This window comes from Danaus plexippus, chromosome 25 (genome assembly GCF_018135715.1).
Source record: "Danaus plexippus chromosome 25, MEX_DaPlex, whole genome shotgun sequence".
Classification (NCBI taxonomy): Eukaryota; Metazoa; Arthropoda; class Insecta; order Lepidoptera; family Nymphalidae; genus Danaus; species Danaus plexippus.
The window spans coordinates 1,777,060-1,802,363 of NC_083553.1; the positions used below are offsets into that span (position 1 = coordinate 1,777,060).

General features: G+C 30.3%; 1 protein-coding gene across 6 annotated transcripts in view; it reads right to left on the minus strand.

The window, feature by feature from the left end:
- Positions 1-25,304, minus strand: part of LOC116775425 (microtubule-actin cross-linking factor 1) — a 160,019-nt gene that overhangs the window by 104,703 nt on the left and 30,012 nt on the right. For 3 of the 6 annotated variants that reach the window (XM_061524506.1, XM_061524505.1, XM_061524493.1), the window contains exons 1-2: positions 10,600-10,676; positions 2,871-3,630 (exon numbers count right to left, since the gene is read on the minus strand). The exons of the other annotated variants lie outside the window; for them this stretch is intronic. In XM_061524506.1, the coding sequence (XP_061380490.1) occupies positions 2,871-3,042 (172 nt within the window). In that variant the 5' untranslated portion in view covers positions 3,043-3,630; positions 10,600-10,676. Of the gene's footprint in view, positions 1-2,870; positions 3,631-10,599; positions 10,677-25,304 lie in introns of those variants that run through there. 6 annotated transcript variants of the gene reach the window in all.

Genomic DNA, 25,304 nt, shown 5'->3' on the forward strand with positions numbered 1-25,304 from the left:
TTTATTACAAAATGAAATCAATTAATCTATTTATTATCTTTATGTACTATATAAAATTGATTTGAGAAACCAAATAAATTTATGTTCAGAGAAAGGGGGGATATGATAATAAAGATGTATGTTAATCCTGCTTTATCTCAGAAACTATTTGCTTCTGATTGATACTTCTGTTTTAAAGGACTCCTTTGATGGAGTCTCAGTGAGCAGAGAATGCATTACACTCATGTACATTGCGGCGCCTTTTAAATGTACAGTCGCATACGAAATACATTACAGTAATTAAAGAAATTAATACAATATTTAGATATTTAGATAGTAGAACAAATTAAATTACATTTAATATTAAATTTATGTAAATTTACATTTAATTAATTTAAAGCCACTACCATGTTTAAAGCGTAATTATATCTATACGAGCTATTAAACTATTAGAATGTACTACATTTCGTTAGTACTTTCATTAATGGACTTCTATTGGTGATTGTACGTGAATCATAAGTGCACAAAGCGAGTGCAACGCACGGCTCGATTCAAACGTTGATTGAATGTATCACGCCTCAGCGGTTCGCACGATAAAACACTCGCTGTAAATCACTATATAAAAAACTGTTTATTAAGATTACTTTGATATTGATTACGAAAAGAAATAAAACATTAATTTCCAAACCAATGATCACATTTTATACGAGTGTTTTTGTTTGAAGATAGGATAACGAACAATCTTACGTTACAGAATTAGAAAACTATTAACTTTAAAATATTGATCGGTTTATGTACTTTTTTATGGATAAGTATTGCTTATTTGATTTAATTTGGAAAAATTATATATTCATATTGTTATAGTATTAACATTTAAATTATCGAGTAAATAAAAATAATCTAGCCAAAGCATGTTATCTTTAGCGTCATCCCATCCTGGTACAGATCTAGTCATTAAGAGACTTCCCAACACCCACACTTATTGAGATGAATGCGATCAACCAAACGTTTAAATCATAGTATATATACCCTTATATATATATATATATATATATATATATATATATAAGTGAACTGACTGACATTTTCCACTTTTCCTTTCATATATATCTATTTTGATGATCACGCGCAAAGATTTATGAATGAAAATGTACTATATGTTCCTTTAGCTATAGTTGTTATCCCTCAAAATTGTTAAACAACATTAAAATGTCACAGTCCCAAGAATAAGGTCTCTAAAGTGGGTACGGTACAAGATAACTTAAAAATATTATAGGTACCTAACTTTTTTTAAACTGACGTGACTTTATTATAAATAGTATTGGTTTATATTTAATAGTAATTATTATTTATATGCGAATATTAAAAGACGTCCGGCCTCTCTTCAACTTTATATTACCTAATTACAACAGATTTTATTTATATCTCGCTAATTATTAAAAAAAAAAAACTAACGTGTCTGTTAATGACACAAGGTTTAAACGCGATGGGCTTCGTAAATTAAAATGTATAAAAATAATTAATTAACTAATTTAATAAATGAATGTAATTTAAAATCCATACAATTAATATGCCAATTAAACTTTTCAAAGAACAGTTTAAAAATTACAATAGTCATAATTGTAATGGCTTAATATGTGTTTAAATTACTATTAGGGCTTTCGTATTATTCTATATTATTCACAGAATACCACAGCAGCGAACCCAGCCTAGCTTAGAGCTAGTTATCTAGACTTTCACCCAACCTAGCCCTAAATACGAAGGCCGAATGCCGCATACAGAATACTTGAGCCTTATCGCTGACGATTATCTCCTATATTTACGCTAAATAAACGGAAAATAATACAAACTTGATTCTCACTATAAAATTAATATACATTATTCATATTAATTCATGTTTATGAACAACTTTAAAATTAATTATATTTTAAAATATTATATGATAACACACTATTAGAAAATAATAAGAATTTTTACGATAAAATTCATCTAAACAAGTAAATCTATGAAATTAAAACTGTTCAATAATATAAATTTATTAATATTAAATGTTGTAAGAACAGTATAATTTGTATCTATTTCTATATCATGGTTCTCTTACAGACTGGGATGATTGTTCTAACGCACCGATCTGCTTTGGGTCACCGATCAACAGGCTGGGGTCGACGGCGTTAAATGACGTTAATTATTTTATAAATAACCGAACCGCACGCGCATATCATAACCAAACCTTATTAATTGATAAGAAATTAATATATAATTTTATTATAATTAATTGTGTACAAAAATAAATAAACAATATTAATAATCAAGGTGTAGGAGGACTGTTAAATAAACATATGTACAAAATTAAATCTTCTTCAAATAAAATACACTATAGGAGTTATTGAAACGTAACATTTGAGGGAGCACACCGGCTATATACTGTGACAGAAACTCTGTTATCAGCGCACACTATCTTATCACAGATTTATATGCATCGGTTGATAACGATTCCCTTTACGGTTACTTTGTGTAACACTGATTCATGACCAAATAAAAATCAAATAGTTCTAAACATCACTAGATATAAATAGGAAGCGTTAAATTTTAATCGAATGCGTAATAATTTATGATATAAGGACTTTTATAATTAAATATGCTAAGAAACACGAGCAGCCTTGTAAACGGTTTTAAACGAGCGACCGGTTTTAAAACATCTTGTTATTCAGTTAACATTTCAAAAAACTACTCCGAGTAGTGATCACGACATATTGTTAGTTCGCTGAAGTGAGTGATTGTGTCAATGCGAAAACATAATCTTTGTTTAGAGCAAAACACACGCATTCTCAATATTCGTTACCTCCACCACGAACCTGACTGCTGTATAAAGAATCCCCAACATGTTGTACCTTTAAATTTCGTCAGATTCTCCTCGTAAACCTGGTCGTGGCTCTCCTTGTGTTCGCCGCGGTGTCTCTTGGGCTGGTATGGACCATCGTAGTACGAGCCGTTGACGCCGTCCTGCATCGCCTCTTGAGGATCGAACCCCAGGCGTTCCTTGTAATACGCTTGAGTAGACATTTTAACACTTCATACTACCACAACTACTGGAGCACTGTTTCACTTTGCCGTTTTTATTAAACGAGGGGTTAGCGGTCAGCGGTTATTTCAGAAGCGGCTTCCCTGTAAGGCCGTCGCGTTGCAACTCACAAGTCGCTATGAAGGGATCCGTCGAAATCCCCCCACAACGCCACCCGTACTTAACCGGAGGTCAATATTAAACGATCCACCAGTGTCTTATACACCGATGTCATCCACTCGCTGATCTACAAAAGGAAAGTTGCCGAGACCCCTTGACACACACTTTTTGATCTTGACACAATTTTTTTTTTTATATTATTCATTCACATTCATCCGTAATTACGTGAGTTTTATGTCCTTTTCCAGTCCCCTTATAATTACAAAAGCTCGTTATATGTTAATATGGCAATGTTTTATTTGTAAAGCGTTACTGTTATACGGAATGTTCGATTGTTTTCTTTATTTTAAACACTATCTTTTCGTTTCTCGTTTCGTCCGCGGTCCTCTATTGTCTATGAATCATCTGATTGTCTTTGTTTTCACATAAGGTTTCGTATGCACTTGTGTAAATAACGAAACTATGGAAACCTGCAAACAGAGCGCTATATAATTGAATATGTCTGTTTTTCGAGTCTCATATTAATGACAAATTTTTTTTCAACATTTACGGAGGTCGATATATGATATCAGCAAGGTTTATGAGAATTCGGATAATACTCGGTTCCGTACACAACAAATGTTAGACACAAACTGACATCGCGTATAACAATTTTGTGAATTTAAACGAATATAATATAAAAAAATAATCAAAGACAAAGACAACACTAAAATAAACCAGTCGGACTTCTAAAACTACCTGGATTTTCGCGATCCCTGACCGACGTATTTCGGTTCAAGGACGAGACGCATTTTTACGCCTAAATAATATTAATAAGAATTCTAACACTGCCATACGTCATATATATACATATATGGTTTTATTAACCATCAGTATATAGTGTTACCATTAGAGAAAATAATAAAGTTTTCAAATTTTATATTTATTTCGATAAATTCACAAACATTACTAGAAAAATAAGTAGTTATACTAGCTTCATTACAGTTTAGTCTCGATATAATTCATCTTTAAATGTAACATCACTATAAATAACTCTATTGACAGATACAATAATTATATGCATTATTAGCAATAACTAATATATTGAAATTTCAAAAATTAAATAATAATTTACACGTAATTTTCATATTATAATAGCTGAAAAAATTACAACAGTGATAGTTCCAATACTATGCAAAGGATCACACATATATAATTTTATTGAACTTGAAAGATGCCTATCAGTTATCAGTGATACAGTAATATTATATGATAATTATGGATTTGTGACAGCAAAAACAATCGATCCCGACCTCAAGAGGTTGTTTTATCATAAGGAAGAAATAGATAATAGAAAAGAGTTTTCATATTAATTTCTTAAAACGTTTGAATAAATAAATATTCTTGGTTAATTCCATGTAAATTAGAATTTTATATCAACAAAATTAACGTCGTATTATCTCAATAACAAACTAAAGAATTTACAGGGAATTCATCGACACCGCTAAACGGTGAAAATAAGAATAATTTTATATTGTGGTACAAAAAAATACATACTTTTATAATTTATTATAAGATTTCTTAATATCCGTGAATAAGTTTATCAACGAGCAAATTCCAAGTGTGACGTCAAATGATAATCAGCTGATACATTTTATAAGTCAGAATATAAAAATTATAATATTTAGTTTTGTTGATGCGAACTTATAACATTCTTTTAATAATTAGGGTCGACCGAGAGAACTCAAAAACGACCAAAAACATGCTGTGTGACCTTTGTCAAGGTGGAGTCACCGACGGCGTGTTACATAAACAAAATTTTATTGCTTTTTGATATAAAAGTGCGATAGTTTAAAAAAAAATCTGATAAAATACAATAATAAGCAAGGAATATATATATATATATATATATATATATATATATATATTTGTTTGTAACACGAATGTTTGTGAATTTATAACAACAGAGCTATTTTATTTTTACGAAATTTTTTATCAGTTTTCAACGGGCGAATCAGAGAGGAAACTCGAGGTGGATATAAATTTTTTGTTAGTCGCAAATATCTGATATTATAAGAGACCTTGTCAGGCTTAATTTAAGCAAAAAGATCAATTTTACAGCGGCGACGTTAAAATCTCACAGACAGGCTACCGGCTTCTAACAAACAACACGCAGCTAACTCCCTGGTGTCATTGTATGGTCTTTCCCACGACATCATTATATATTTCGAGTGAAGGCCACATGACCTTGGTTCACTGCCCAAACGGAACGGGGTCTTAAAATCTGTGCAACTTGGTCTTAAACTGGTTTCATTGTTGATCTGTGGGGGAACTGTCCGACACTTCATATGACGATTGTACGTCGATTTGGATCAAAGCTAGATTTGTTACAAAAATGTCAAGTTAATTCCAAAGTAAAACAATTTCTCTAACTTTCCGGACACAGCCTGTAATATTATATCGAGAATGACAAGATCTATTAAAGTAATTAATGTCAGATATTTATACATTTGTGGGCTTCCCGAGAACCGCCCGACGACCAGATCTTTTTACAATTCAATCGAAATTTACATAATACTCATAAGACGCAGTAATATATTCCTCATCATTCCAAACTATTACCGAGATCAAATAAAAAAAATGTAACTATTTATATCGGAAGGTATTTTAACTCTAATCTTTCGATATTCGAAATCAATCAATCAATTGTTATCTAATTAAAACGCAACACGAATTTTATATCCATATAAACTTAACACTGTTTTATCGCAAAGATATTCTAAGAATAAGTCCCATTATTTTATTACGAGTATAAATATTGTTGTCATATTATCTTCTTATTTTACGCTTAGGCTCTCTGATCATGGAGTAATAATGAGCGTATTTGAGTATATTTTACGACATGTCATGACAAACAGTGGCTGTATGTTTGCACGTTAATACCAACCGTATGTAATAAAGGTAATATTTGAGTTTACATGAAATAAACAGAGACAGTCAGTGACGAAATACATATAACATATTTATAACCGAAGCGGAACGAAGACTAACAAATACAATTAGCGCGTTATCTTGAACGGTAGACATAAGTGGAGGGTATTATGAAAAAAACGAAAGTGACATTACATACGCTGTCGGATTAATTTCTAACGGTCGGCCCGACTGACATATCCCTCAGTGTACTAATGCCTATCATATTTTTTATACAACAAAACTATTAAAGTGAAATAAACGTATTGACAGTAAATAATGTTGAGATGTTTACAAAGGATCAATTTGAGATTATAATTGAATATAGCACGGTTCAATAGTTAAATGGAAATCAATAGCCTTATAATGTTAACCATCAATTATAATAGTACCGACTGCCAGAAAATAATTTAAGACGGGTCGACGACCATTACTCATATGACACGAAAAAAAAAAAACTATTTGCCGAATTGATTTAAACAAGTAATAAAGCCATTTGTAATTTTATAATGTAACATACGTAGGAATTTAAGCTTTAAACACATTGACTTAAGGTCGAAAAGGCGGTTTTGCTTACATGTTATTAAATCTTATGGCAATTCATATAAATTTTGAGATGAAAGACGCGATACCAAAACCGAATCAATGTACAAAGAATTATAAATACTCGGACATTAAATCTAAGATTTTAACATTACAAAAATATTAATTTAGAGAAACGGTTGATATAATTAAATAATATCTTAAGTATTAATTGAAATTTAAAGTAATTAAATAAAATGCAAGCGATCAAAACACACCCGGTCCAATTAAGCGATCCAGTTATAATTTATAACTAAAGAGTCGTGTGAATTTTAACAGCAGAACGAGATCATTGTTATTGCCATGTTATAAGTCATACTTTCAGCTGACCGTTGACCGATACAACAGTTACATGGCACGGTTAGTTAACGATTATTCATTGGAGATAAACTGAATAAGACACACGCGTATTAACGTATAAGGCATGTGGGGAAACAGATCAAGTCAACTCGTATTTAACATTTAGTACAAAAACTGTATCCCTTAAATCTATTTAAATTATAATATATATATAATAAAATTATAATATATATATAATAAAAATATTATTAGATTACTTATTTTAAAGTTCTACTAAAACATTATTTATATTGAGTGTAAATATCATGCTGACAATAGTTTTAGTAACGCCAATTACATGGTTAACAGCTTCATTTAGCCTCGGCTGATTATCCTTGAGAATAGAAAATGAGGGATTCGGTACATTTAAAGTGAAATCTAGGACGATCGGTGGACAGAAAAGCGTTTATAATATTATTTATATTAAATAAATACGAAGGAATTAACAAAAATATAGATAGTGGAGGTAAGTATAATTGCAATTAATGAGGAACTTTTGTTGGGAAAATGATTTTATAATTTGTCGAACATTAAAATAGAAGCGAAAGGAACTCGAGGAACGCGGACCGGTTTGTACTCTGTAACGGGATAACGCAATGTATGTAGTGTTCACCGGCACACCGACGGTATGTGCGACATTAGTTTTAATCGCAGTTTATGCGCCGACGGATTTACTACTTAGACTAAAGTTATCAAACACTCATTATGTGAAAGTTCTATATAAAGAATCTGAGGCAGTATCATTAATCGGATTTTATTCCCGTACAAATATCACTTTGGTGAGATAATTTGATAACGAGACTAACGATCGAGATGTGTTCAACCAACACACGTGTAACGGAAACATGTTTGTGATTCGCTCCAATACATTTTTTATATCATTGATTTCGGTCCGATACTAACTGTCAGATTTTCGAATGTTCATCAATTTTCATGCACCAAATATTCTCGTGGAATGTCTGAAATTCTTGACTCACTTTGATTTTTTTTTTTTAATAAAGTTAAGAGGATTATTCATTGACTTATATATTTTATACATAACATATGTGTGGCACGGCGTTTTGATTAAATATAATCGGATTTAAGAGTTAGCATTGTTGAACGACAAACTTGCTGAGACATATCGTTTGAATAGCCTCCGGACAGGCGATAAGGTCTAATAGAGAGCTGAGTATATCTAGGCATTAGCGGATTACGCTGTGGGCTCAATTCATTAGTAGGATTGGTTTACTATTAAAGTTACGTATCAATTTCCGCTCGAACTAACTTATATTTAGCAGTACATTAAATCACTTGATCGCTGAATTTAGTATAGCATCAATCGCTTACGATGTTATATGTTATCATATCTATAAGAAAGCTGTATAAGAAGTCAATTTGTCGTGCATCAGAAGAGATCAGCGAGATCAAAATAAAGGCAAAGTAAAAGAAATGGTCAATAGCTGTAGGAACTAATCAATTATAATGCTGACTGCGTGCGGTTCGTAACTATTGCGGGTTTGAGGATTCCTGCTATTAAACAGCGTACGGGGAATAATTCGCAGTATACTACAAGAATTTAGTTGATTGAATTTCTCTGCAATAAATTATTATAGCCTCAGTAAAATTTAAGTGACAGTCATGCTAATAGATTGCCGACTTCATCGGCTTAGCGATCATAAAGGTCGTGTTGTGTGTTAAGGAACAATAATGCTACAAGCTCGAGATTGCACATTCAATGGAATTGTGAAAGTATTGAATAGATATCAAGTAAAGCCGGTCCATGTGAGACGTTTCTGCTAACAAAATGTTTCATGTGTAGATAATTTGTACACTAAGTTATACATCTTATAATAAAACCTTCATTGTGAAATTTTATAAAATTAAAAAAAAAAAACAAATCAAACATATATATAACTGCATAAACAACGTTTGAATACTGATAGACGATTTAATTTCTAATACGAACTATTAGAGTTCATATATTAATTGAAATAAATTCACTTCTACCTTCAGTAATAGACGCCTGACGGCCGAAAACCTTAAAAAATACTAACATAATCACTGAATTTCAAATAGCTCACATTTACCCCATTCATGTTTTACTACCTTCACTTTGATGTCATTGAGAGAAATTGACTTTATGATCAGTGAGATTACTACCTTGGACTTCAAATAAACTGTACCTTGGACATTTATAATGATTATATATATATATATTTTCAATTAAATTGTATATACATTAATTTTGACATTAATCTGAATAAAAATAAAAGCTTTATAATACGAGCGATAAACGAGTATAAACATTACAATTTAAACGCATTGATGTTCAAAAAATATATAAAAAAAAACTCTTATAACAAACATAAAACTAGCACTAGGGAATCCCAACACTGATTTTTACTATCAATGATTCGCAGTTGCATTACGAGCTGATGCCTGCCATTCAATAGCGGCAGTGATTGGTCCCCATGCAATTGAGAGATGCCAAAGAGAAAATATTACTAAACAAAAGGTAATGAAAATATATTATACCTGTCCCTAGATAAGTAAAGCGTACGGAACAGAATTTGCAATAATTAGTAAGTCATTAAGTTAAAGGTAGTATTATTAGTTTGTTATATCACTTCCAATCTCATTAAAACGTAATGGTAGCTACATTTAATTTTACGACACTAATCAACTAAATGATCTTTTCAAGTTATGTATTTATGCCATTTACTTATATAATTTTTTTTAGTAGGTAATTCGGATTGTTATGTTAGAATTTTTCTAAGTTATTTTGTTATATTTTTTTATGCTAAAAAGGTATTTGAGAATATTTGAATACAAACACTAGTTACCTAAAAAAAAAAACAAGCAGCGATGGGAAATTATCGATAAAATTATATATATCGATACTTTTTAATTTTCTATTAGTTAATATCGTCAACCGCGGTATTTATCGAATGGAATTATGTCACAGCTATAAATGTAACGCGACGTGCAAAACAATTTCGTATACATTCAGGAAAATGGCTAATAAAATAAAAACTCATACATTTTTAGTACGTCCACATCACACACGTGCCATTGATTCAAATCTCATTGATTGTTACAAGAGAAACAATACAAAATGATAAATCGACCTCACCAGCTAGAAAATGTTAAGTAAAATTTATATTAGCGAAATATCACCCAACGTTGCGTTGATGTCTTTAGTAAACCGTGTTCCCGGATCGCTGACCGTAACCCACATACTGACATACAAAAAAATATATATACTACGTTCATGTGTATGGAAACATAACTTCAAACTATGGCACTACATTAACTGGCGCATGTGAATTTTTACTGAACGTTGCAATTCACATCATCCGATGGCATTACGTGTCGCGATAGCTAACTAAAAAAAAAACAACAATAAAAGAATTGACCGCGAATACATACATAACCTCAAACACGGTAAAAAGAAACCTTGAAATATACCCGAATAATCAACACCTTTATTTGTTATAACATATAACGCTAATCAATAAAACCAATAGACCTCCGTAAAATTTGTGGAAAAAAAAACACAGACACACACAGGAGAGCACTTCACGTACGTTTTATTTTTAAATTGCCCGAATTAATGCGTTAAAACAAAATGGCTGACGTTCGTGCCGCGACGCCGTTCCTCGGCCAACTGAGTCGAATAACGAGAAACGCAAAACTGGCTTGGTCGCGTTATCTGTTGTGTGAGTGTTTTTGTGTGTGTGTTAGTGTGTTAGCGTGTACACACAGCACGGAGGCTTGAATGGATAATGTTGGTGAATACCAGTGGTATAATACTCGATAGGCAGTAGGCGGGAAGGACATATTTGTGCATAAAGGGTCACAATTACTTGGATTTAAAAAAATCTGAATACCGTAAGAAGAATACGCTAAATATTACACACAATAGTTTGTTGAGTTTAAGGTACAATCACAAAGAAATCACGTTAGAGACAATTTTTTCTAAATGAAAATATATATATGTATGCACACATATATATATAAAACTTTTTCAAGATATGATAGTGTTATCACAGCGACATATTGAATAATCTGATAATATATAAAACAAAAGTGTCTGTATATATATTGATATTATAATCCAGTGGGTCTCAGTACATCTATAGTTACCTACAGGCTGTGAGTGACTAAGTCACAAAATGGTAAAAAATAACATTAAATCATCCACTCAGTAACTACATTGCATACATTTATTTACCTATTTCTTGTATTCTATATATATATATATATATATATTTATATATTAAGGATAATTAGTATAAAATTAAATTGATTTATGCAGAATAAATGTATATATAACGTATAGAGGGCAGCGGATTTCTAGGTCATTGTTGGAGATTGGAGTCCTGGAAAACATCCAGATGTAGGTCAAGCAATGAAATATTTTTACCTCAATATATTCTGATGATACATGACCATATGATGTCATTAGATTTCAAAGAAAACAGATGCTGAGAGTGAGTCAGTTTGATGGAAACGAGTTTTTGACCAACAACAGTCATACTGAGACGCGTTAACTCAAAGTATGACTATGTATATAGTTTACTATTATGTACTAGGTACATATAAAGTACTATGATCGAGAGTTGTTCAAAATAACATGTCACAGAAAAGCACATATATATGTTTCAATGTATTATTTTATAAATATTTTTATTGATGACATTATTCTTATCTCGCAGCTAATAATTCCATATTTAAACAAGCTATTGAACCTATTCATACGTTTCCGTCTTCTTGAAAAGAAAAAAACTCGTCATTTAAAAGTCGATGTTGTATTTCGAGATATCGTGATAAATCGAATTAATTTTTTTCTTATTTATAATATATAACAGGTATGGCAAATAAACTTTAAAACAAAGAAATTGCTGGTTACTTCGCAAATGTTACATTTATATATGATAACACTTAATAATAATTAAATAAAAAGTTACACTATTCTATTATCAACTTGATGTTAATGACAGATAATTTACGTTAAGAATATACATAATTTTTTTTAAACTACCCAAACGAATGTAAGGAAGTGTTGCAATGCAAAAAAAATTCCTGCATGTGATGCACAGAAGTACACCTGAAGATTTACGCAGATGTAAGGGGAGAGTCAATTTTCTAATATACTATTATTAATTTAATATAATATTATTATAATTATAACCGAAATTATTGATATATCTGTATGTAGTTCGCCTCCTTAAATAGTCTTATATGGTAGATTCCCTTGTCAGTCTGTATATGGCAAAGAAACGCGACCCGGAATTCAAATTCAATGTAACAATTGTGTGTGGTGATTTAAATCTTTGTCACATAAACTGTCTTAGTCTCATTGAAACAGCTACAGTCTTTATCGTGATCAGTTATTTTGATTAAGATATTTAACTAGCGTCCAGATTATTCAATATTTACACATGTATTTACAATAAAATATATAATCTTCTTCTAATCTCTTAAAGAATTTGTAGTATTCTTCACATACCTGAAAGTTAACTATTGATTATTTATAAGACATAACATCCCAAACAAACCTCCTTACTAATAAAATAAAATATGTACATAAATTTTAATGATTTTTAATTTAAATAAAAAAACATGGTAAGGAATAAATGATTACATAGCAATCAGTAAAAAAAAAACCCTGGCGCTTGGTCGACCTTAGATTATAAAAATGGAGATTGTAACAACAGCATGTTTTCCTACAATCCTTGACTTAAAATGTAAATTAATATTGCATTTGTATCATCAGTGGTTTAAAGAAAAAAATGAACGCGATCACTGAGAGCGAACTTGTATTTCATTTACGAGACAGTAACTCTAGAACCGTTATAGTTAGAGAGTCAAATTTTATCGCTATAATAACAAATACAAGTAATAATAATAATTATTATTATTATAAATAGAATAAAATAAATAATAAACGCGTCGCCGTACAACTAACTTCTTTTTTTTTGTTTTTATATATTGTGTTACACAAACTTTCATCCGTGAGTCCGGACCTAATTTATTAATTTTCTATTAGTATGTTCTAACTTAAAAGCGTAATTGAATAGTTAAGTTAAATCTCGAACAGATAGTATGGAATGAAGTATTCATCGACACGACAAGAGTTAAAACTAACTAAGCTTTGTATTTTACACAGTTTGTTAGAATTTAAAAATTCATATAAATATCATATGCGAGTCTGAAATACATGTAGTTAAGTTTTAAAAATGGAATCGGTATTCCAAAAGGTAATTTCAGTAATTGGATTGTGTAGTTGTCGGTTTCTTGTTCGGAACAATCACTCGTCACTAAATGTCACCAAAGTTAACCACATCGTACGTCGCAGATGAGATAAATCCTTTCGTCAACGGCGCTTACTAATTTTAACAATTCAATAAACAAACATCTCATTATTTACTTCGAATCAGTTATAAAATTAACATCACAAGATATTTGCTTAGAAACTTCAACTACAGAAAAAATATACGAGAAGAAAACGTCGACGAATAGTTAGTTTTTTATCACCAATGAATAGTATCTGTAAATTGATAAATTTTTTATACCAAATTTGTCTGGATGCATCGCGTATATAAATAAATTGCGATAGAATCCCCTGGATGTCCTCGTTTGTATAGAACCCTCTGTAATGGTTGTATGTTACACAACTGTCCTGGATCAGCGCGTATGAATAATTATCACAGCCCACCTCGTGTTAGTCACTGTGGTGATTAAACGATGTGGTAACCAAAGACAGATAAGGTCCAAAACTCTCAGCTGTTAGACAGGTCCCAATCAGGTCATATTATTTATTTATTACATAAGGCTTTGAGCGATTTTAATTAATTTTAAATGCTTTAATGTTTTAATTATTTCCACATATATAGTAAAAACTATCCGTTTCGATACATTTTAAGGAGAGTTAGTATATTTTTGTTGTTGAATAATTTTAGTTTGAAGTTCAACAGTTGTGTATGAGATAACAAAATTTTGCGATCACCGACCATCTGGTACAAGCAATTGTAAGGACAAAAAACTTTAACGGTCAATTCAATAATGAACTATAACTGGCTGTTTAATCGCCATCGACAATTGAATGATTCGAAGCAAAAGTTATCCTTGCTGCAATCATTCTCACTATAAAACAATTAAACTTTTATAACAGTACAACAAGAAGATATAAATTTTTTTTACTCGAATAAAGTATTTATTAGGTATAACTCATCCTCTCGATCCCGCGACTACCGGGACACTGTTTTACAGTCGCTTTCGAGGCTAAGCTGTCGTTGCCATTGCATAGACTTGAATATTTTAATCATTACATTCTTAAATTTGAGCAGGAATTCAAGAAAATTGATTTTTCATTTCCATTTTTTCTTGGATCATAATGGTTAATATTTGTATCAATGTATTTAATATGTACATACTTTGATTGAAAAATTATAGAAATTGTACGAAAACTTCCTGGTCTTAGAAGTTATATTAGTTATTGGTTATATATAGTTATGTTATAAATCCTTTCAGATTCAATACTTAATATATTTATCAGATATGTATTCATCAACACATTTCTGAATTTTATTTATCGTTTACTTTAAACGAAATAAAAAAATCATTAGTATTCAAATACAATAAAAATACAAAAAAATATATAATGCAGTGATCTTTTAGGAAATATTTAAAAAAAAATCTTTTAAAATTACTATCGAAAGACATCAATAAAGTTGACATGGATGGATGACATGATTTACTGACATGATTTTAAAACAAAAAAAAATCGTTTATGGTGTTTATGGCTAGTTTGAAAACAAAACATTTTTTATGAGCCACCAACGCCAGGTCGCTATAAATAGCCAACATGCGACAAATAAAATTATATAATTATTTATTAGGAGCTTAGCAGTGTACACAAGCTTAGTATTTCAGACAGAGATTTAATAATCAACGAATTTGAATCTCTTTAAGAGAATAGTGCGTACGATGAAGGAATATAACGCTGTTAAAGTTTATACGAAGAGGTGCGCGAAGCTGCATTTTCATATAGAAAGTATTACGAGCACATTAAATAGTTTATAATAAACATCACACACACTACCACAACTCTTACACACACATATAATACTTGAATTCCTTAACCTACGTACTGTCACTAAATGTCAAACAATGGCATTTATTTTGTAGTATTGATCTTGAAGTAATTAATTAATTACGAGTATAAAGTTTTGGAGCTATCTAGTAATATAAGCTATGTGATAGATAGATAGCTGTATTTTCTTGTAACTAAATAAATGTTCTGCAACTTCTGTGCAATACAAATCTGCATTAGCCTCAGACCTGAACTAGACTACTTTCGAATTAAACAGCCGTTGATTTTCGCAATTATTGCAAACAGCCCACAGCTTACACTAACAGAATAATAATATAGCATTTAAATATTCTGTTTATTTGTGCCGTTTGCTCTGCTGCGATGGCTAATCCTGATATTTCTCATTTTTCATTAACAACTACAATATAAAGATATCCACAGCGATAAGCCAGAAAATTAAGAATTCGTTGACGGTAGGCGACAAACAACAAGACTAACTCATCTTGTCTGCCGATGATCACGGTTTCTATAAAGGAACCGAAATTTCGGGATTATGTAGAAATAAAAAAATTAAAAACGCCTGGCATCCGAAAACCTTAGTTTCATTTATAAATAAATACATCGAAAGTTGAAAACGAAAATTAAATTTAACATTTCAAACTCTGTCCATTGAAGTTTCTAAGAACAGATTATATAATATGATATAAAATTGAATACAATCAGCAAATAGAGGTCTAATAGAGTAACTATCTAGCTCGCAGATATTCCTCCATTGTTTGATCAAAGAGCCGCGTTTATCTTATCAAGCGAGCTATCAGCTACAGAATCTTATTGGACTAGAGCTATTAAATATATTCAATTTATATATTATTCTAGCTGATCTGAAACTATATACTCATTTGAGGATTATTAGAAACGTTATTCTTTATTACATTTATATTTTTACGATTCAAACTTGGACGGTTGAAAAAATCTCGATCTACCCTACATTTTATAAGAAAACATGATTCATCAAAATTTTTCGTCCGAACACCTATTGTAATAGATGAAATGTTGCTCTTGACCCAGGCGTCTGTCATGGTCTTATTATAAATATATACGTTATTTTTATACATAAGATTACGATCGCTCTTAGAATAGAACCCGGAAGTTACGTATGGGAAAATATCTTTCCGTGGAACTGACCTCTTTTCAAAGAAATACAAGTGGCATCACACGTAATTCATATAATAAATCTACTGTTTCTTTATTTGCATAGTTAGATTATTACTGGGCGTTAATTTAACGTTTTACCTATACGGTCAGTCACCAGTTTATTTGCGACCCTTTAAACGTTTTGCATCAGTGTTTTACGAGCAATAACATAGCATTGTTATATTATAAACCTTATTCCAACGGCACAGAGTCCACGTGATTTCCTCTCGACGTTTATGATCTACCGAGGAAATAACAGAAATAGATTTTGGTGTTTCCTGTTAACAAATGTATTTGAAGTGTGATTGCTTTCACGAGCTTTAACTCATAACGTCATACTGTTTCATTTACCTATAATAATAATAAATAAAATTAAAATTTCTATTGCGAAAATAAAAATATCTGCTTCATACTCAATCCATTTTTATGTGTACACTGTACATAACAAAATAACAAATAAAATTTTTGTCTGTTGTCCATATATTTCCGATTAATTTTCAAATCCACTGGATCATCTCTGTCAGGACTCCCACTGGCAGGCGGTGACTTAGTTTCGTTTTTATATATTTTTATTCAATTAACATAAATAATAAAACAAAATTAATCAATACGTACAAACTCACCGACACACCTACTGATTTTATACACTAATAATATGAATTTATATATTATTAAATAAATAAAATCCGAATATCTCTGTCTGAATTCGTTCACGTGTGACGTATTCTATGATATAAAATTTTTAACATAAGAAATGACATGTATATCATGAATAGTTTATCGAAAGCCATTTTCACAAGTTGGCACTAACACCGAAGGAATGCCGTCGCCAACATAACACTATATATAGTGCCAGCGTGTAGGCTTCGTCGTAGGCGACACTGATCCAACTCTAGATGCTGTGGCAATTAAAGAGCCTTATCGAAAACAAGGAACTTTATTGATAACCACTCCATATAAGACATAGCTTCCGTCCTGTATTGATTGTGTCATTGTGATATATATATATATGTCCTTTATAATCTGTTGCTATGGCAACGTTATTAAGGAGATTATTTATTTGGTCAGAGGAATTCGCTCTCAAAGCTATATTAGTATGAAATATTCGTTTTCGGTTTCTGTTCTATTTCTAAACATTTATTGATCTTCTAAATGGAAAGTTGAAAAATGTTAATTTAAATGAAACTAATATTTTTGATTACCCGTGATCACGGTTGCTGAAAAGTAACCGAAACGTCTGGAGTATGTAGTTTTTTACAAAATAAAACACGCGTAGTATAACCGAAAAATATTAGTTCATTTAAATGAATAAAACTCGCGAAAGTATTAGATCTCAATATTGAAAAATGTTGCTATAGACGACTATGTATAATTTGCGAAACCAGTTAAATGAACTATTTAGTTAAGAATCGTGGCTTATTCAAGCACCGCAAGAAATTTACGCGTTGTGAGACCAAAGAAACAAAAGATTTGACTTATTATAATGCAAATTATAAAAAATAAAGATGTTTCATAATGAAGCTTGTATAAGCGGGTTCCGTATTATTTGCTATCGAACGAACTTTCAGTCTTACTATATAATTCATTAAATAGCTGATATACATGTACTTTGTATTCTGATCTCATGAAGAATGTCACTTAGACAAAATAAATACTTCTTTGACCCTGAAGACTTTATTCAAAACACAATTCAAAGAAAACAAACATCAACATTAAAATATGAAAAGAATTTGAATTTTAAATAATGTAATATTTAAGATTTTTACGAATAATCATTTAAATAAAACTAAGATTTTCGGATTTACTAGGCGTCCTTAATTTTTTTTTTTTGGAATGCATACTCCCAACGTTTCGGTTCCTTCGCAGCAACCGTGATCACGGACAGACGAGATGAAAATGTCTTCATTAATGTTTTTAACACTACCTTCATTTTTTACTTAATAAAGTATTGCTAATTAAAAAGCAGTCAGTATTTACTTTTAAAGATAGAATAATTTTATTTCAAGACTACGCTTACAGTAATACTCATTATAACCTGAAATTAAACTGTTATGTAACAGAACACACACACACATATATATGTATGTGTGTGTGTGTGTGTAATCATCACCCATTAACTCGTATCACTTAGTGGGGGTCACAAATGTAAAAGAAAATTATAAGGTAATTAAATTGTGGCAATAATTAACTTAATTGTTGAGGAATTTTGTAATAAAAGCCTTCTGCCGTATTCAGGGGAGAGTGCATCAGTGTCGAAATCGTATACTTTCTCTCCGGAATACTTTCAAGAATCTTTTCAGATGTCAGTAAAAGGATGTTACGCGACGCAAATTTAAAAAAAATACAAGATCCGAATGACAATTATAAAAATTATTACGTGTAGAAAACAAGCTTTTTGTGCATATACTTATTGAATGACTTCTTGTTGCCTTATTTTGAAATTTTCCAATAATTAACGGATAACGTTCAGTATTGAAATATAACGAAAGAAAAATCTTTGTGATAGTTTTGTGTATGACTTGACTATGACTAAGATGGAGATGTACGTCTGTTGATTAAAAATATTCTGCTGTTTGTGAGAGACGACCATTCAAGTTCCTTTTTATTGGACAATCAAATAAAAAGTTTAGAATTTATAAAACCGTTCCCAAATTCTCCTTTAGTACAAAATTTTCTTAAAGCCCTATAGCTTTCGGCCTCAATTGCGGATGTGTGGGTTGTAGCGGGGGCGAGGGTGAATGTAGGTTTGATTCTCGACTGATGTCATCAACAAAAATACAGACCTTACGTAAATATTGATGTCTGTATCATATATTATTTTATGTAATATAATTTATACGTGAAACAGTTTTAAAACCAAAACGAAAATTTCAATAAAGATATCCCCGAAAACAAAACTACTGAGTCAAATAAAAAATAATATAGGCTTTTGGAATTAAGAAAACGGAAAGGTGCAGGTGAGAGAGCTGGATTTTCAGACCTTCAATGTCGGAACAAAATTTATCTGTAGTAAAAAGCATTTAAACAGCCAAAATATAAATATAATTTGTAAAGATATGGAGGTCTGCTGCAAGACAACTCTAGGCTATGGTCAAAGATAATTTAAAATAAATGATACATTATTAGTGCACATCAATTAACATTAAAAAAGAATTATTATTTTTTTCAGAAAATGGCTCATCAATAACTAAGATAAATCGTCTTATTATTTTGTCTTTCACGACCTCTCACAACGAGCCAAACTACAACGGTGAACTTAAGAACAGTTTTAAAGAACTCAATGTATAACAAGCCTTATTGTATATACAAATACAGCATATTATTCCTATGTATCAAAATTCAAGATGTCTTTCACCTTTAGGTACATGTAATTGCATCGCGAGATGTAATAGAATGTATGAGTTTATTTAAGTTCCAATTGACAGTGTAAAATGTAACGAACCTACTAATTTGATACGGTATACTGTATGATACATGTACCTTATCATATTGTATTGAAATAGTAATCTAATTTCGTATCATTATTATGCTCTACTATAATATTTTGTTCCTAGTAATATAGGTATTACGTGCTGAAATGAGTGAATGGGATACGGAAAACCATTCGTGCGTAGTATTACGATTCGAACTGGTAGTTACGATATTTTACCTAATTATTAGATACACAAAAACAAAAGTTCTTTTTATCAAAACAACTAGATCGACTGACGAGCGAGCTTGTGAGATCAAAACATTAACTATCCTTGTCATATCTACCAAGCATTTTTATTAAATATTAATTGGTTATACACAAACAATTTCTCATATATAGATATAGAGATATCTTCTCATAATAGAAATTCGTCTTCAACTAAAATATCTCCAATAACTACAATGTTTGTACGAAAGCTGCGACGCACAAAAGGAAAGTCCTAACAAAGTAGCTTTGGTTACTTCATATGGAGATATTTTAACGATAAAAAAAATATAATTATAAATAATATAACAATGATCCAATATATCAGATACAGTGATGTTTGTCAACATTTATTAGTAAATTCATTTAGAGCCTATGGCCTAATTTGATTCTTAGTATAGAAGTCAAGGTATTTAGTAGAAATAATTTGTAATACAAAATCCCCTTTTTAATTAGCTTATACACATTAGAGTGACGTATCTAAAATATTTAAATATTTTATATTTTGTAACAATACTTGTACATAAAGCTAAGGGGATGATACAATACAATAAAACCAAAATATCACTTACATGAAAATTTATTAATTTAATTTCAACTATAGCCTAGTCTGAAATGCTTATTTGACAGAAGCACTTAAAAAGCTAACCATTCTACATTATTCCCACCGTATTCAGCTGTTACACCGAACACCTTCGTGGGTAAAATTTCTTAAATTCACAACAATTTGTATAACATTATGTTGAAGGTCAACGACCCCCGAATTTGGCGATACGGCGTCTCATCACGACCGTCCCACTTACTTGATTAATGCATCACTTTACGTCCGTTTTACATGCAACATACGTTTTATGTTGTGGTATGAGAGAGTAGGTTCGATAGAATACATAAATAAGAGGCGTTTAAAAATATGGATTCAGTAGCCTTACGAGGAGTTTCAATGAAATAACTCGAGTTTCCTCGTTAACGTGTATAAACGAAAAACTTTAGTGTCTCTCTTTAATTTTTTTACTCAAAATCGCGCTAAAGTGATGTTTTTACGTTAAAAATCAATTGAAAGAAGGAAAGCATTATAATATGTTACGTTAATTACACCTAATAAGCGTAACTTATATATTATTTACTAAAATAAATATTTACTTCTATAATATTTAATACTGTATATCTATAACATGTCTTTATACATTTTTCCTACATTTAATAAAATTAAGGTTTTCTAGAAGTTTCTTTTACGATTTATTTTAGAATATATTTAGTATCCCTCGTTTATTAAATGAAGTTCTTAATAATTTTCGAGTTTTTTTTTGTTTTATATGAGTGTCGAAAAAAAAGACAGTAAAAGGTAATATAATCAATTTTAAAAATATGTTAAAAAAGCATTGATTAATATGTACAGGGTCAGCTGTCAGAATGTCCCATAAGTTCCGATTTTATAAACAACTAGTTTTTGCCTCGACTTCGTCTGTGTTACTTCAAAATTAGAATTGTATAGCTGACCGGGCGATCTATATTCCTATAATGAGATCTAAGATTTTCGCGAGTATTCATTTCAATGAAACTAGTATTATTCGGATTTACTACGCGGATTTTATTATTTAAAAACTACATAATCCCGACGTTTCGGTTACTTTGCAGCAACCGTGATCACGGGCAGACGAAGTGTAGACCTGTAGAAATAATAAAATCCGCGTAGTAAATCCGAATAATACTAGTTTCATTTAGATCTATATTCCTCCTGAAAGGCAGTAAATAATTGAATGAAAAGTATCCTATGTCCTTTTCCTGGTTGTAAGCTATTTCTCTACCAATTTTCATCATAACCCGTAAAGCCGTCCTTTAGTTATTAATTATGTAACCAACCTGACCTTCTTCTATATATAAACATGTACGTAATAACTATATTCTTAATCTAATTATTTTTCGTACTCTTTATTCATGTGGAATCTGAATGCGATTGATCATTGCACTGTGATCGAAGAGGAAGTCTCTACTAAACGACAACGGCTACCCTTACAGCCTTATATATATGATATTTATATAAATATATTATAATGCTTTATAAAAATAATAATTAAATAGATTAAAAGCACATAAACTCAATATAATTGATGCCAGTGAGCTATGTACCGATGATGATATATGCCGACGATACATCTAAGGTAAACTATAATTACTTACCTACTGGGAACTACATCAAAATTACTAAATATATATTTAAAATGATATCAACATCACATAATACATTAGTAACACCATTAGTTGAAGATTGTTCGTATGAAACTAATCACATTCGCGCTTAGTTTGAATGAGTGAATGAATGTAAACTAAATATAACACAAATCAAAACCATTCGTTCAATCCTAATCAGATCATAGATAAGCTACATGAAGATAAATGATGAGAATAAATGAATAAAGGTATTTTTATTAAACTCTACAATAGATATTTATAATTTCACATACATTTTTCAGGACGTTTTCAAATTGTTTAACATATTTAAAATATTTACTAACTAAAACCTTGCAACAAAATGCGGCTATCGCTTTAGGGTGATACTAATACTAATAAGACTTAAAACATTACATCAATCATATATGAGACGGCCCTTAATTGGTAGAACCTTATGAAACCTACCTATGAAGTGTGCTACCATAAGTTTACAATGACAGCTTGATACGCAGCGGTGACCGTTTTCATTAATACATGTTATATTATTATAATGTTATATTATCAACGTAGGTTAGGTTATTGAATAAAAAACGAGCAACTATTCGTATGTGGGGTACACCAAACTTGTTTTAAGCTGATGATCTGTCATGAAACTGTAAGGATACTTTAATTTGAGCTGTCTATATATATATATATATATATGTGTTTGTGGTATATATATATATATATATATATATATATATATATATATAGGGGAATAGTTTAATGCTATGATTGTTAAAAATATTAATTGTATTTGAAAAAATATTAAATAAAACCCCTTTACAGTATAAATGATTGACTTCCATTATAATAATAATTACCTATTTATTAAAAAAAAAAATAAGCATTGTATTACATTACTGCAAAAAATCAAAATTAATTTAATAAAACATAGTTAAGTCAATTCAAAACGACGTCTTTATATTTCAGTTACTAACAATAGACTTTAAATTTTATATTTCCTTATAACACCAGTTCATATCTTACAATGAAACAACCCGTTAACTTTAACTGTTATGCAAAACATATAAATATAACATCAAAGGTTAATATTAACTGAAACACGGACGCTACTCTCGTAATGCTCTTAACTGATCCGTCGCATTCCTCACTAAATCAGTCCAGATGTAACTTTCAGTCTAGACACCTTTATTTATACATATATATACATTTGTGTGCGTGAGTATGTGTGTGTGTGTGTGTGTGTATGTAAAAAAATACTTTTGACATAAATCATAGTATATACATATGTACCCACATATTAAAATTCCATGATCGTATCTCGATATAAATATTAAATTCTTTAAAATAAAACTTTAGTACGAATTTAATTTATATAATTATAAATATAACAAGTACCATAGAAATTATTTAAGGCACGTGAATACATAAAAATCTTTTGATTATTCGATGTTATGCTGAGGATGTAATGACGGTCTTTAAAAAAATCAATAGCGGAATACAATATATATATATACAATATATGACCTTACAGCTTTACAACTTCCTGAGTATAATTCTGATATCGAGATCGAGCTAATTGACGTCCGTCAAACACTATACGGCAATTTTGACGGACGACAAATAGAAATCGTGACCTATATTATACATTGCAAGTTGTTAGTGATCATTAAAAAGAATAAAACTATTCTGGCATATTAGAATTATTATTTACTTTAACTGTTTACTTAAAAAACTGTCATATACATATTCTATCGCGCCATGCATCGTCTCTTATATATAGCTTTTTTAACAAACCGGTGTCAAATGAAAATTATCATTAAATAAATTAAATAAAATCCTACGACTAAAATCATTTTTATAATGGCGTCATACCGCCGCTTACTACGTCATAAAAACCACCATGATGTCATAAAAGACATGTCAAAATAGATAGATATTCATGTCATAAATTTTAACCTAATTCGGTGACACTGTCAGGTGACGTCACTCTTAGATAGCTTTAAAAGCCTTATAAATATTCAATGGATCACTTCCATTATCAATGAAGCGGATCACTGTGGTAACGATATATCATGGAGTTTATGTGGCAACATTATTAAAAGATTATTTAAAGTATAAATTATCATAATATAAAATGTGCATACGTGACATATGCATTCGAAATACAATCATTTCTTAATATTGTCACTTGATTAGAATATCGCAAATCAGTATAAAGATTATTATAACAATCTTATCACAGCTTATTTATTTCTCACGAAAAGTATATTTAGATAAATATTTTTTATAGGCTTATAAAGATTAAATAACTTACCGGAGATAAAGTCATAAGCTATTATTATGATGCACTAAAAAATTACCTGAAAAGAAGCAAAATATGATTAATTGTTTAAGACAAGCGCCATCTATTGTATTCTGTAAGACCTTCTTATAGCATACTGAATGTGTATCTGTACAGAATGGTAATAACGTTTGCTTACGCAAGCGAAAACTAGATGGCATTAGTAGATGACATAAAATAAATTTGAAACTTATACATAATTATCACAGAGCAAAATGTATCAATAAAATGCACAACGAAACGCATTATAACTAATTATTTCAAGAAACATAATTAAAAAATTGTTGCCGCTTAAAATATTTCTTAATTAATCTCATTCCCACAAACAAAAGCGATACAAGTATGACTACCGATATTGTCGGACAAAAACGTTGTTCTTGAAAACAAGGAGTAAGCGGATGATAGAAAAAGTTTATTCAATTGAATTCCCCGAGTGTGTACCTGACCTGGGCGATCATTTGTATTCCCGCAGCGTTCGTATCCGCGAGAAAACTAGAGCCGTATCATCTGCCTCCATCCTTGTCACGTACTTTTGAGGTCAATGACTGTTACATTTCATTACATATTCAAACAAAAATCTTTTTAAAAACCTGATATGGTATTTAATAAAAACTAAATTTAAGTTTTAATTATGCAAACGTATATATATTGAATTACAATAAAAATATCTCTTGATTTGAAAAAAGAATTTGACGATATATTTTTTTTTATTGAACTAATTGTATTGTATAATCTATCGCAAAGATGTACGCATTTAAAAAAAGAAACTAGAATGAAACTTACATGAGCATTTTTTTTTTTTTTTGGT